General features: G+C 32.2%; 1 protein-coding gene across 4 annotated transcripts in view; it reads right to left on the bottom strand.

Annotated features, from left to right (window-relative positions):
- Positions 1–12,486, bottom strand: part of CACNA2D1 (calcium voltage-gated channel auxiliary subunit alpha2delta 1) — a 643,657-nt gene that overhangs the window by 94,526 nt on the left and 536,645 nt on the right. For all 4 annotated transcript variants that reach the window (XM_074268502.1, XM_074268500.1, XM_074268501.1 and 1 more), the window contains exon 12: positions 9,628–9,732. In XM_074268502.1, the coding sequence (XP_074124603.1) occupies positions 9,628–9,732 (105 nt within the window). The remainder of the gene's footprint in view (positions 1–9,627; positions 9,733–12,486) is intronic.

The raw sequence follows: 12,486 nt of genomic DNA on the forward strand, positions 1-12,486 counted from the left end.
GCTGGGTAAACTGGGCAAATCACTTAACCTCTATTTGCCTTAATCTACTGAAGGAGGAAATGACAAACCATTGCACTACCTTTGCCAAGAAAACCTAATGGGCAGTGGGATCATAAAGAATTAGTTGACATGACTTAAGAACATCAATGAATTTGTCTTATTTGCCTTAACAGAATGTAAACTCCATGAAGACAGAGATTTTTTTTGTCTTCTCCATGGTCTCATTTTGCAAACTTTAAAGCACTTTAAGTATGGTACTATTTATTTTTTATATTATTATTTATTATTGATCTCAGAGTAGATGCTTAATATATGTTTGAATTAAATTGAATAGAGCAAGTGAATATCTACCAAACATTTCAAAAATTTTAAGACAATGAATACTTTAGAAATGAAAATTTAGTATTTTGAAAATTCTAAATAAGTTAGTCGACAGATGTAACTTTGCAGTTATATCCAAGAATTGTGCTGACATCCCAAGAATTTTCATGACTGGTTTTGAATCAGTTAAATTGCAAAACAATCATATATTAACAATATGCCGTAGATTATAGAAAACACAATCATATGTGAAATGGGTACAAAAGAATGAATAAGTTAGGTGAGGTGGCCTTAATTATTTTTATTATTTGTTGTTGGTTTTAAAGTGAATATTTTACTAATGTTTTTAAAGACAACATTTATTGTTTTCTGGGGAGGTAGAAAGGAAATACATGTTCCTTTGTATTTAATACTGCAATGGTTTAACTTTCTCAAATATTTTAGCTTTCATTAAATAACAGTATACTGGCATTATTTAATTAATATCTGTAAAGAGTGACTATCTGAACTTTTAGTAACTAAGACAATGTACTATGTAATAAACTAAGAGTTTAAATAGGATATTGAACATTTTTTTTAAACTGGGAGAGACTTCAAAACTAAATGAAAGGACTGTAGGAATGAATTAAAGAATAAATGATTTTAGAAGTAGCATGGCATCATGTAAGGAACACTTAAGTTAAAGCCAAACTGTGCTTCTGTTACTTATGAGCTAGACAATTTGAAGGCCAATTACTTTGCTCTTCTGGGATTAAATTTCCTCACCTAGGAAATGGTATTTAACCTTGTTTCTATTTTCTTATCTTCCACACATTTTTCAATTTTTTGCAATTTGGCTTTTAAATACGCTATCCAATGGTCTTATATCAATTCACATTTCTAATTCTCTACAACCTTTGACACTAACTCATTCACTTTTTCCTTTCGTAAAAATCTCTCTCTCTCTCTCCGTTCTTCTCTCTTTCCCCTTTCCTCCTCTCCAGTCTGTCTTCTGTTCTGTCCCTGTCTCTCATGCTTTCAATCACTAAATGTGGTTATCCTCAAGGTTCTCTTTTCTTTTCCACTCTGCTTAGTGATTTCATCAGGTCCAGTGTTTATCATCTCTGTGCAAATTACTCTAAGATTTATAACAGCTCTTCTCACTCATGAATTTCAGTAACATTAAAAATTGTTGAAATTTTTACCTGATTGTCCTGCAGGCACTTTAAAGCCAACATTTATTTCATTTCATTTCTTTTTTTTTTTTAAATTTTATTTATAAGGTTTTTTTTTGACAGTACATATGCGTGAGTAATTTTTTTTTTTAAATAACATTATCCCTTGTATTCATTTTTCCAAATTATCCCCTCCCTCTCTCTACTCCCTCCCCTAGATGACAGGCAAGCCCATATATTTTACATGTGTTACAATATAACCTAGATAAAATATATGTGTGTAAATCCCATTTTCTTGTTGCACATTAAGTATTAGATTCCGAAGGTGTAAGTAACCTGGGTAGATAGACAGTAGTGCTAACAATTTACATTCACTTCCAAATGTTCCTTCTCTGGGTGTAGTTATTTCTGTCCATCATTGATTGATTAACTGGAAGTGAGTTGGATCTTCTTTATGTTGAAGATATCCACTTCCATCAGACTATATCTTCATACAACATTGAAGTGTACAGCAATCTTCTGGTTCTATTCATTTCACTCAGCATCAGTTGATGTAAGTCTTTCCAGGCCTCTCTGTATTCGTCCTGCTGGTCATTTCTTACAGAACAATAATATTCCATAACCTTCATATACCATAATTTACCCAACCATTCCCCAATTGATGGACATCCATTCATTTTCCAGTTTCTAGCCACTACGAAAAGAGCTGCCACAAACATTTTGGCACATACAGGTCCCTTTCCCCTCCTCAGTATTTCTTTGGGATATAAGCCCAATAGCAGCAATGCTGGATCAAAGGGTATGCACAATTTGATAACTTTTTGGGCATAGTTCCAAATTGCTCTCCAGAATGGTTGGATTCTTTCACAACTCCACCAACAATGTATCAGTGTCCCAGTTTTCCCACATTCCCTTCAACATTCATCATTATTTGTTCCTGTCATCTTAGCCAATCTGACAGGTGTGTAGTGGTATCTCAGAGTTGTCTTAATTTGCATTTCTCTGATCAGTAGTGATTTGGAACATTCTTTCATATGAGTGGATATAATTTCAATTTCATCATCTGAGAATTGTCTGTTCATATCCTTTGACCATTTATCAATTGGAGAATGGTTTGATTTCTTATAAATTAAAGTCAATTCTCTGTATATTTTGGAGATGAGGCCTTTATCAGAACCTCTAACTGTAAAAATATTTTCCCAATTTGTTACTTCCCTTCTAATCTAATTGTTTGCATTAGTATTGTTTGTACAGAAACTTTTTAGTTTGATGTAATCAAAATTTTCTATTTTGTGATCAATAATGATCTCTAGTTCTCCTCTGGTCATAAATTCCTTCTTCCTCCAGAGGTCTGAGAGGTAGACTATTCTCTGTTCCTCTAATCTATTTATTATCTCATTCTTTATGCCTAAATCATGGACCCATTTTGATCTTATCTTGGTATATGGTGTTAAGTGTGGATCCATATCTAATTTCTGCCATACTATTTTCCAGTTTTCCCAACAGTTTTTTTTTTCAAATAATGAATTTTTATCCCTAATGTTGGTATCTTTGGGTTTGTCAAAGACTAGATTGCTATAGATGTACCCTTTTTTGTCCTTTGTACCTAATCTGTTCCACTGATCGACTGGTCTATTTCTTAACCAATACCAAATGGTTTTGGTGACTACTGCTATATGATATAGCTTTAGATCAGGTACACCTAGATCACCTTCATCTGAGTTTTTTTTTTTTTTTTCATTACTTCCCTTGCAATTCTCGACCTTTTATTCTTCCATATGAATTTTGTTATTTTTTCTAGGTCATTAAAATAGTTTCTTGGGAGTCTGATTGGTATAGCACTAAATAAATAGATTAGTTTGGGGAGTATTGTCATCTTGATTATATTTGCTCGGCCTATCCAAGAGCACTGAATGTCTTTCCAATTATTTAAATCTGACTTTATTTTTGTGGCAAGTGTTTCATAATTTTGCTCATATAATTCCTGACTATTCTTTGGTAGATGGATTCCCAAATATTTTATACTCTCAACATTTGTTTGGAATGGAATTTCTCTTTGTATCTCTTGCTGTTGCATTTTGTTGGTGATATATAAAAATGCTGGGGATTTATGTGGATTTATTTTATATCCAGCAACTTTGCTAAAATTCTGAATTATTTCTAATAGCTTTTTAGCAGAGTCTTTGGGGTTCTCTAAGTATACCATCATGTCATCTGGAAAGAGTGATAGTTTGATTTCCTCATTTCCTACTCTAATTCCTTGAATCTCTTTCTCAGCTCTTATTGCTGAGGCTAGCATTTCTAGTACTATATTGAATAGTAATGGTGATAGTGGGCAACCTTGTTTCACTCCTGATCTTAGTGGGAAAGGTTCCAGTTTATCTCTATTGCATATTATGCTTACTGACGGTCATAAATATATGCTCCTGATTATTCTAAGGAATAGTCCATTTATTCCTATACTCTCAAGCGTTTTTAGTAGGAATGGATGTTGGATTTTATCAAATGCTTTTTCTGCATCTATTGAGATGATCATATGGTTTTTATTAATATGATTATTAATATGGTCAATTATACTAATAGTTTTCCTAATATTAAACCAGCCCTGCATTCCTGGTATAAATCCTACTTGATCATAGTGTATTATCCTGGGGATGATTTTCTGAATTCTTTTTGCTAATATCTTATTTAAAATTTTAGCATCAATATTCATTAAGGAAATTGGTCTATAATTTTCTTTCTCAGTTTTCAATCTACCTGGTTTAGGTATCAGTACTACCAGCATTTATTTCTAAAGCAAAAGTCATCATATTTCCTTTCAAATCTATCTCTTTATCAAACAAGCCTACTACTCTTCCAACATTTCAATATTCCTGGTTTATGACACTGGAGTTACACTTGATTCTTCCTTCTCCCTTATGCTCCATATTAAATCATTCAAACTAAGACCTGTTAAAGACATTAGCTTAAAAAGGCAAAGGTCTCCCACTGCATCCAGGACTATCTCCTATCATCTTAATCTATATTTTGCCACTGGACCCAAATGGCTCTGGAGGGGAAAGTGAGTAAAGTGACCTTGCTCACTTAAATCCAATTCATTTGTACATCATAGCATCAACTCCCTGATGTCATGGCCCTCATCGAGAAGGAAGGATTAAGAATCATGATTATTAGTTGTGTCACTTTTGGCAAAGCACCAAAAACTTCAGGGCTCTTAATTTCTTCAAATATAAAATGATTTGTAATTTAAAATGTAAAATACATTTTAAAGTGTATATCACCACATTAAAGTGAGTTATTTATTTCCAGCTTGCTTAGATCAAGTTTGAGGACAAGATGAGAGAGAGAGAAATAGAGAGAGAGAGAGAGAGAGAGAGAGAGAGAGAGAGAGAGAGAGAGAGAGAGAGAGAGAGAGAGTAATTGAATGCCAGGCACTTATAAAATTATTCTCCTCTACTGACATTAAATGATATCTTGGCATTAAAAAGGGCATGTGTAGCTTTGTAAAACAGCTGTCAGAAATATAATCAAACAGCAGGAAAGGACAATCTTTCTATGACTTGATTGGTTAGATTTTTTAAAGGCATAAGATGATTAATTTAGTTGTTAATCACATTCACAAATGCACAATCTTTTAATAAATTTGCACAGTAAAGTGAATGGGATGGGAAAAATTAATCTTTTAGAATAACAATAATATTTTAGAAGCCTTACTTCCAAAAGAGTATGTAAAATAAAATAAAAACACCAATTCATACTCATTTCACTTCAGTTTATTGTGTATGCTCATACAGGGGTTTGTACATACACATTCAGCATAGTATGGTAAACAGAGAATTAGCCAGGAAGGCCTGGCTTCAAGTACTATCACCTCTGACTTGCTCTTTGTATGACCCTGTTTAGGCAAGCATCTAAGCATCTCTCCAAGCACAAACATTTTAGAGAAGATAAATAATAGGGACAATGTCTCATCTAAAGTTCTCTATATCAATGTAAGTCTAGTCATAGATACATATATATGTATACATATGTGTATATACATGTGTATCTTCTTGGCTCCAATGTAAACTCTTTAACATATACATGTGTAAAGATATAGGTTTGCATGCATGCCAGCTTTTTATCCTAATTTGAATCATACTTCCCTCTCAGATCACTCTAGAATGTGCAATGTCTAGAATGTGCCTTTGCATTTGTTTTTGTATCTGTATCATTTAGCAGAGCATCTGGCACATAATAATGGCTTGATAAATGTTTTTACTTTTCTTTGAATTAGCTTCTATTTTGATTCTTCTGAGATCATGATATCCCATAATTCATAGCCATATGAGATTCCTGGTAGAATGCAGTTATTAAAATTAATGAACAAATCAGTTATAAAATATCTATGTAGAAAATAATTTTATTTGCATATAATGTCCCATCAGCTTGAAAAACTTTGTCATTTAACTATATTCTCCACTCTTGTGGATAATAATAATAATAATTATTATTATTATTAAATCAATTGCCAAATTCTGTCATTTCTACTTAGACAACATGCCCCTTTATCTCCATTCATATCACAACCAGCTCAGGTCCTTATTACCTCTCCCCCACTAGAAAACTACCTTGCTGGGTTTCTCTGAGACCAGATTCTCCCCTCTCCAATTCAACCTTCACACACTTGATGGATTGGTATACCTAAGGTGTAGTTGCTGTGATGTTACTCCATTGCTCAATGATTTTCTATCACCTCTTTGATAAAAAGCATTTTAAAAAGCCTTTTATATCTGGCTCTAACCTTGCACATTTCTTGCTCCTATGGACTCTATACTTCAGTTTGCCACATCTACTTGTGGCTCTCTAGATGTGACATTATATCATCGTACTCTTATTGTTACCAACTCCTCTCCCTCCCTCCCCTCAATTCCCCATGCCTGGAATGGTCTCTCCTCCCATCCATCTGTTAGAAACTCCAACTCCAACTAAAACTCATAATAATGAGCCCATAATAAATGTTTGCTGGTTTATTGATTCTCTTGATTCCCCAGTTATTAGTGAAATTTTGAAAAAAATTTATTTAATTTAAATATATCTTTACTTATTTGTAACAAAAAAGTAGAAAGTTCAATTGGAGAAGGAAGGGACTGTTTCATTTTATTTTTGTAGCCTAAGCTCCTGGCATGTGGTAAGGCACTTAACAAAAGCCTATTGAATTTAATAAGTTATTTTCTTTTAAGGCAACAAAATGTTCACATAAATTTTGATGACATCATTGAATTTGATCAGTGGAAGGAACCTTAGAAGTCATGTGGTCTAATTTCCTTATTTCACAGATAAAAATACAGAGTTTCAGTTACTTGTCTGAGGTCACATAGAACAAATGGTAGAACAGAGACTTCTGAAGCCAGCCCAAAGTCATTCAACATTTATGAAGTACATTAAGCCTGGATTATGCTTGAGGCGTGACAGTTGTCTCAGGGGACAGAGACAAAAAAATGGCCTTGTCCTTGCTTAACTGTGATTAGAAGGATATGTCAGAGACATCAGTACAAGATAGAAGTCCTTAGTGCTCGGTTTTTAGTCTTAGATAGTATAAGAGAGAGGCAAAGGAAAATATCAGAAAAAAATATTGCAGTAAAATAGGAGAAGGAAAAAAAATCTCTCTGGTGTAGAGGAGAATCCGAGAAGGCCTCAAGGAGATTGGGGAAGTTATGGAGGGCATTCTAGGCATGGCTGTACATGTGTGTGTATGTGGGGGTGGTATTGTGCCAATGTACAGAGGCAAAGTCAAAAAGGGAACAGCTATTTATTCAGTTTTGCTAAACTGCAGAATGCATGAAGGGCAATGGAGTGAATCAAGGTTTGAAATGAAAGAGTGTTCAATGATTTACTGCTGATCCTTTCACATACCTCTAATTAGAACAATATACTCTTTATACTTTGTTCTTTTGTTTATGCAAAAGATGTTCCCCTCTCCAGAAAATTAAGATATTTCAAAGGGAGCAAATTCAGACCCGAAAAACATAGCTATAGCATTCAATGCTGTTTTAAAAAGGAAAGTTCTTGAATTTGAACAATATTCCCACCATAACATTTAATGGAACATAAAATTAGCTTGTTGGAGGGCATCAAAATGTAATAAACAGTACCTAGCATTTTTTCTCACTGAAAATTTCTATGACCCAGCATTTAGCACACAGCTAGGATATGTAATTTATTTTTACAGTGGTGATCTGAAACCACTCTAAGCTCAAGTATCTTCTCATTTACCAGAGGAAGATTAAATTGTGTTCAATATAATGAGCTTTACTATATTTGAATTCTTTGAAAACTGTTAATCCATGAATGGCATAACTATCTATTGACCTCTTAGAAAAGTTGATTGAGAAGATTACTCTGTGCTCTTATTAGGACAGATAATTCAACAATAATTATTAAAGAGTTAATGCTTCTATTTTAATAAATAAGATTAAAAACCCACAACTAAATCCTAAATTCATTTAAGTGTATCTATATTGGGCAAACCTAATACTGTCATTTGATTCTGGTATTCTTTTAAAAAAAAATCATCCTTTTTGATTACCTCGTAAAAGTGCCAGTTGATATTTTTAATAAGAAATGGCAATTGTGAAGGGCAAGTGTTTGCAATTGGGATTCATTTGTTTTGAATGTTGCTTTACTGCAGATGGGATGCATATGTTGGTAGATGGTAGAAAGATAGAATGCTTTACAAGTCCACCCAATGTATTAGAATGATTGCCAGTGTGGACAATGCCAGCATACCATTAATCACACTTGCAACTGATTTTCAAACACTTCAACTTTCACAGTGTTTCAATATTACTGCTGACCTCTGTGCTCTTAAAAGGGGAAAGAGCTGGATCTGAGGTCTGGATTCAAAGGGAAATTGGTTACAATTGCAGACAGCTTCTCAGTGGTCATGTACAATTTAAATCCAAAAAATGAATGTAGTTTAAATGACTCTATATAATTTAGCATGAAGTTGCTTTTTTCGGATTTTTTTTTTTTTTGGAATGTAATACATTATAATTTTCCTTTTAAGGAAAGTCTGTTTTAAATTTCTTTTCATTCTCTTATGTTATCTCTATCTCCCCTTCTCTGGGTCTGTGCAACTATTATGTTTCTGTTTCTCCATGTTTTCTGCCTTTTCATGTTTTCATGAGTCTTTGTCTCTATCTCTGATCATTCCTTCTTGTTGGAGCCTGTAGAAATCTGGATAGGTACTGGATCTCTGCAGCCTCTTCTCTTGGTACCATCAAAATAGAAGGCCATATTTTATGGCTGTTTTATTAAATTATTGGAACCAATGAAATGCCAAGAGAAACAAAGAAATTTTTTAGTATCTCATGCCATGTAACTTGGTTTATGAAAACATGTGAATAAGAATTGAACAAATGGCCGAACTAATAAAAGGTATGAATAAAATGATTTTACTTACACACACACACATTTGTATGTAATAATAGCCATGTTGGTGGGAGTGGGGGGAAAGGGAAAAATAAATTTACATGATAACTAAAAAGTATAGCATTTTACATAATAAGTTTGCAGTTTCATAAGCAATCAGTTTATTAAATAGAATGTGATGGAAATCTTTCTTTTACCCCATAAATTAAAAATTAAATAGATTAAAAATTTTTTAAATGTAAATAGAATTGAACAAGATGAAAAAGCAAATCGCAGCTGATACTGCTTTTCCCTCTAAAGACATTTTGCACCTACTCTTTATAACAAACACATTAGTGAATATTCATAAATATGCTATATTTTATAATATGATACATACTATATACAATGTAATTTATTTATCTTGAGCTATGCATACTTATTTATATTTTGTTTCCTAGTTACACTTTCAGCTTCTTGGAGTCTATAACTTATATTTTTGTGTCCCCACTATATATATTGAGTGTTTAATAAATACATGTAGAGTCATTAATATGGGTGGTCTGAAAATTATCAGAGTCATTGATCCCTCAAGAATGTGAGGAAGGTAATGCTGAACTCTGCTAGATCATACTACTAGATATATCTGAAATAACATCTATATGTTGGTGACTAGTCATTTCCCAACCTATTCTTCATCTCTACTTCCAACCAAAAAGAATTAGAAGAACTTAAAATAAAGTAATAAAATGTTTCTTACTTTTTTGTCTTTGTTGTATTTGGTAAAAATCTCTTGTGCTCTCTCTTCACCTCCATCCGTAAATAGCATGATGATCTTATTACAATTGGCTCTGGAAACGTTGTACTGTAAAAACACACACACACACACACACACACATATATAAACCATTATTCAAAATTTTGTTTAGAATTCAAAAGAGCATATAATGGAAGCAACTAGGAAATAAAAATACTATATATCTAATTGTAACTGTAAAAATGGTGGGGAGGGATTACCCAAACATTGTAAGAAATGACTTTTAGAGCAATTTTAGTAATTTAAAATTCAATAAAAGTGAATCAATTGAAGATACTGCTTAATAGAAGTTGTTTGTGATGTTTTAAACCACCTAGAAATATTGGAAATTGCTACTTATTTTGACTATACCAAAAAGAGCTTCCTAAAAGTTTCCTCACTGTAAAATAGGAATAATAGCCACACCTACTTTCCTATTGTGAGATCAAATAAGTTAGCATTTATAAGGCTCTTTGAGAACTTTAGAAAGTAATATTATACATGATACTTGCTCGCCAATTGCTAACTTATTTGAAGCAACTTTAAGAAGCAAATTAATTCAAACAAGAAATTCAGGAAAAAAAAAAAAAAACAAACCCAAGATAAAACACCTAAGAATAGATGGCTATCAAGGTCCTTATCACTTCTCAAATTCTATAATTATATGAAGTACTGTGTATAAGAACTTCAAAACCTTTGTGAATAGCACATCATTGCTATTGGTATTCATTAATTTGCAATTCACACATTTATTTCTTCATTCATGTGATTAACATCTTCTCTAAGTAACCAAAAGTGAGACAACAAAAATTAATTTTAAAATGTTACAAAAATTTTATCTCCAGGGCCTGAAGGAATAAAAATGTTCCCTTAGAAGTAAACTTAGGTAAAAAAAAAAAACTATATGAAAAAGATTACATATCTTTTTTATTTTCCAAAATACTAAGTAGAAAAGAGAAAATCAGTATATTCTGATCTTTTTTAAAAAGTTCAATATTCTAGTTTGTAAATATGCATAATCATTATTATGGTTTATTTAAATCCTTACCTAAAACCTAAAACATGCTTTTGGGGGGTTCACTCCCTCCCCCCCTACACATGTTGAAGGGATAAATGAACCTTACGTTCTTCTATGAAAAAAGAACTATGTGGAACTGCTTTTAACTAAACAAAACATTTTCTTTTCATTAAGTAATATTACTATAAGCTAGAAGTTTAGAATTTGTAGGAATTAATTTTAAGATAATATTTCAAAGGTATTTTGCTTAAAAGAAAGTTTATCACTTTCAATAGATGTGTTATTTTTTGGTGAATGACCTTTTTGGGTGTAAAAGAATTGTGATTCCACGTTCATAGATTTGTTGATAGAATTCTACCATTCATTTCCTCAGTTTTAAGCTTTGTTATCTGTGAAATTATTTAAGTCTGTCACTAATAGTGTTATGAACATTATTAGATCCCTTCCTGAAAAGAGAGTTACAGGAAAAAGAAGTACTAGGTACTTGGATATTAGGGGAAGTGATAAGCACACACTGAAGTGATGACCTTCAGATTAGTACCATTCATACTTATTGAACACAGTACATTATAGTAAAATTATGGTGTATTTTCATCAAGTTACAAGAACCATGTGAAATATATGTGGAAGGCTTACAGAGAATTGGAGAGAAATTATTATTTGAATAAAACTAAAATGAACAGGTCAATGAATTTTTTTTTTATATTAGGGTAGACCATTACATTTTCAAAACAGTAGCATTTCAGGGAGTACTACTTGTAGAATTAATTCAAAGTGTTATCCAAGATGGTGTCATGGGATTCAGTGATCCGTCTAATTCTATGTAACACCTTCATCACTGATATGGAAGAGTGGATGATCTGTGCTATAATGCAATTCCCAAACTGCAAGAAATTAAAAAATGGCTCAGAGACCAGTGAGGATTATAGAAATTCTTTCTTACAATGTGAAATGTTAGAAGCATTTGAAAAAACATCATAATGTTATCTGGAAAAAAAAAACAAACAAGCCATTAAGATTGAGAGAAATTTAAAAAAAAGGTATTGCACACTGAAGAATGGAAAACAGAAATTCTAAAAGAGACTTTGGGAATAACTGAGCACATATTACAAAAGCATTTGCAAATGTTGTGTGTTGGCACAAAAGGGCAATATGATTTGGATCCTATATTCAGAGGCAGGTAATGAATCTGGGACTTACTATTTCCTCTCTAGTGAGATTGCTTCTGAAATACTACATTTGGTTTCAGGCACCTCATTACCAGGCTATTATAAGCTAAACTAGAGGGAATGTAAAAAGGCAAACCAAAATAATTAAAAGGCTATGACCCAGAAAACTTGATTACTGTTTCAGGGCCAAAAATAACTACATTTTAAAATACTGTTCTCTCTCACTCCTGAAAATGAAATATTTCTAAATCTACTGATAGCTAAACTAAATGATACTACATTTCTCTCATTTTTTTTAAAGACTAAAATGAATTTAATATTTAAAATTCAAAATACATGTAATGTTTGCCAATGTTTTTACCCTAATAAAAATAATGTAGAGCTAAAAACTGTTTTTACCCTAATAAAAATAATGTAGAGCTAAAATAAACTGTAAGGTAATTGGTCAATCCCCAAAACCAACAATTAAAAAAAGTTCTATCAATATAACTTTATGCTATATTGAATAATAATAATTGAATACCTCTAGTTTGATTGAGTACCCATGTTTAGTTTTTTTTTTTTCTTTTGGGGGAGATATAGAGAAAGGTCAAAGAAAAGATGATAATACCATTTTCATCAATACTCAATAGGATG

Source organism: Sminthopsis crassicaudata, chromosome 5 (assembly GCF_048593235.1).
Source record: "Sminthopsis crassicaudata isolate SCR6 chromosome 5, ASM4859323v1, whole genome shotgun sequence".
In the NCBI taxonomy this organism is placed as follows: Eukaryota; Metazoa; Chordata; class Mammalia; order Dasyuromorphia; family Dasyuridae; genus Sminthopsis; species Sminthopsis crassicaudata.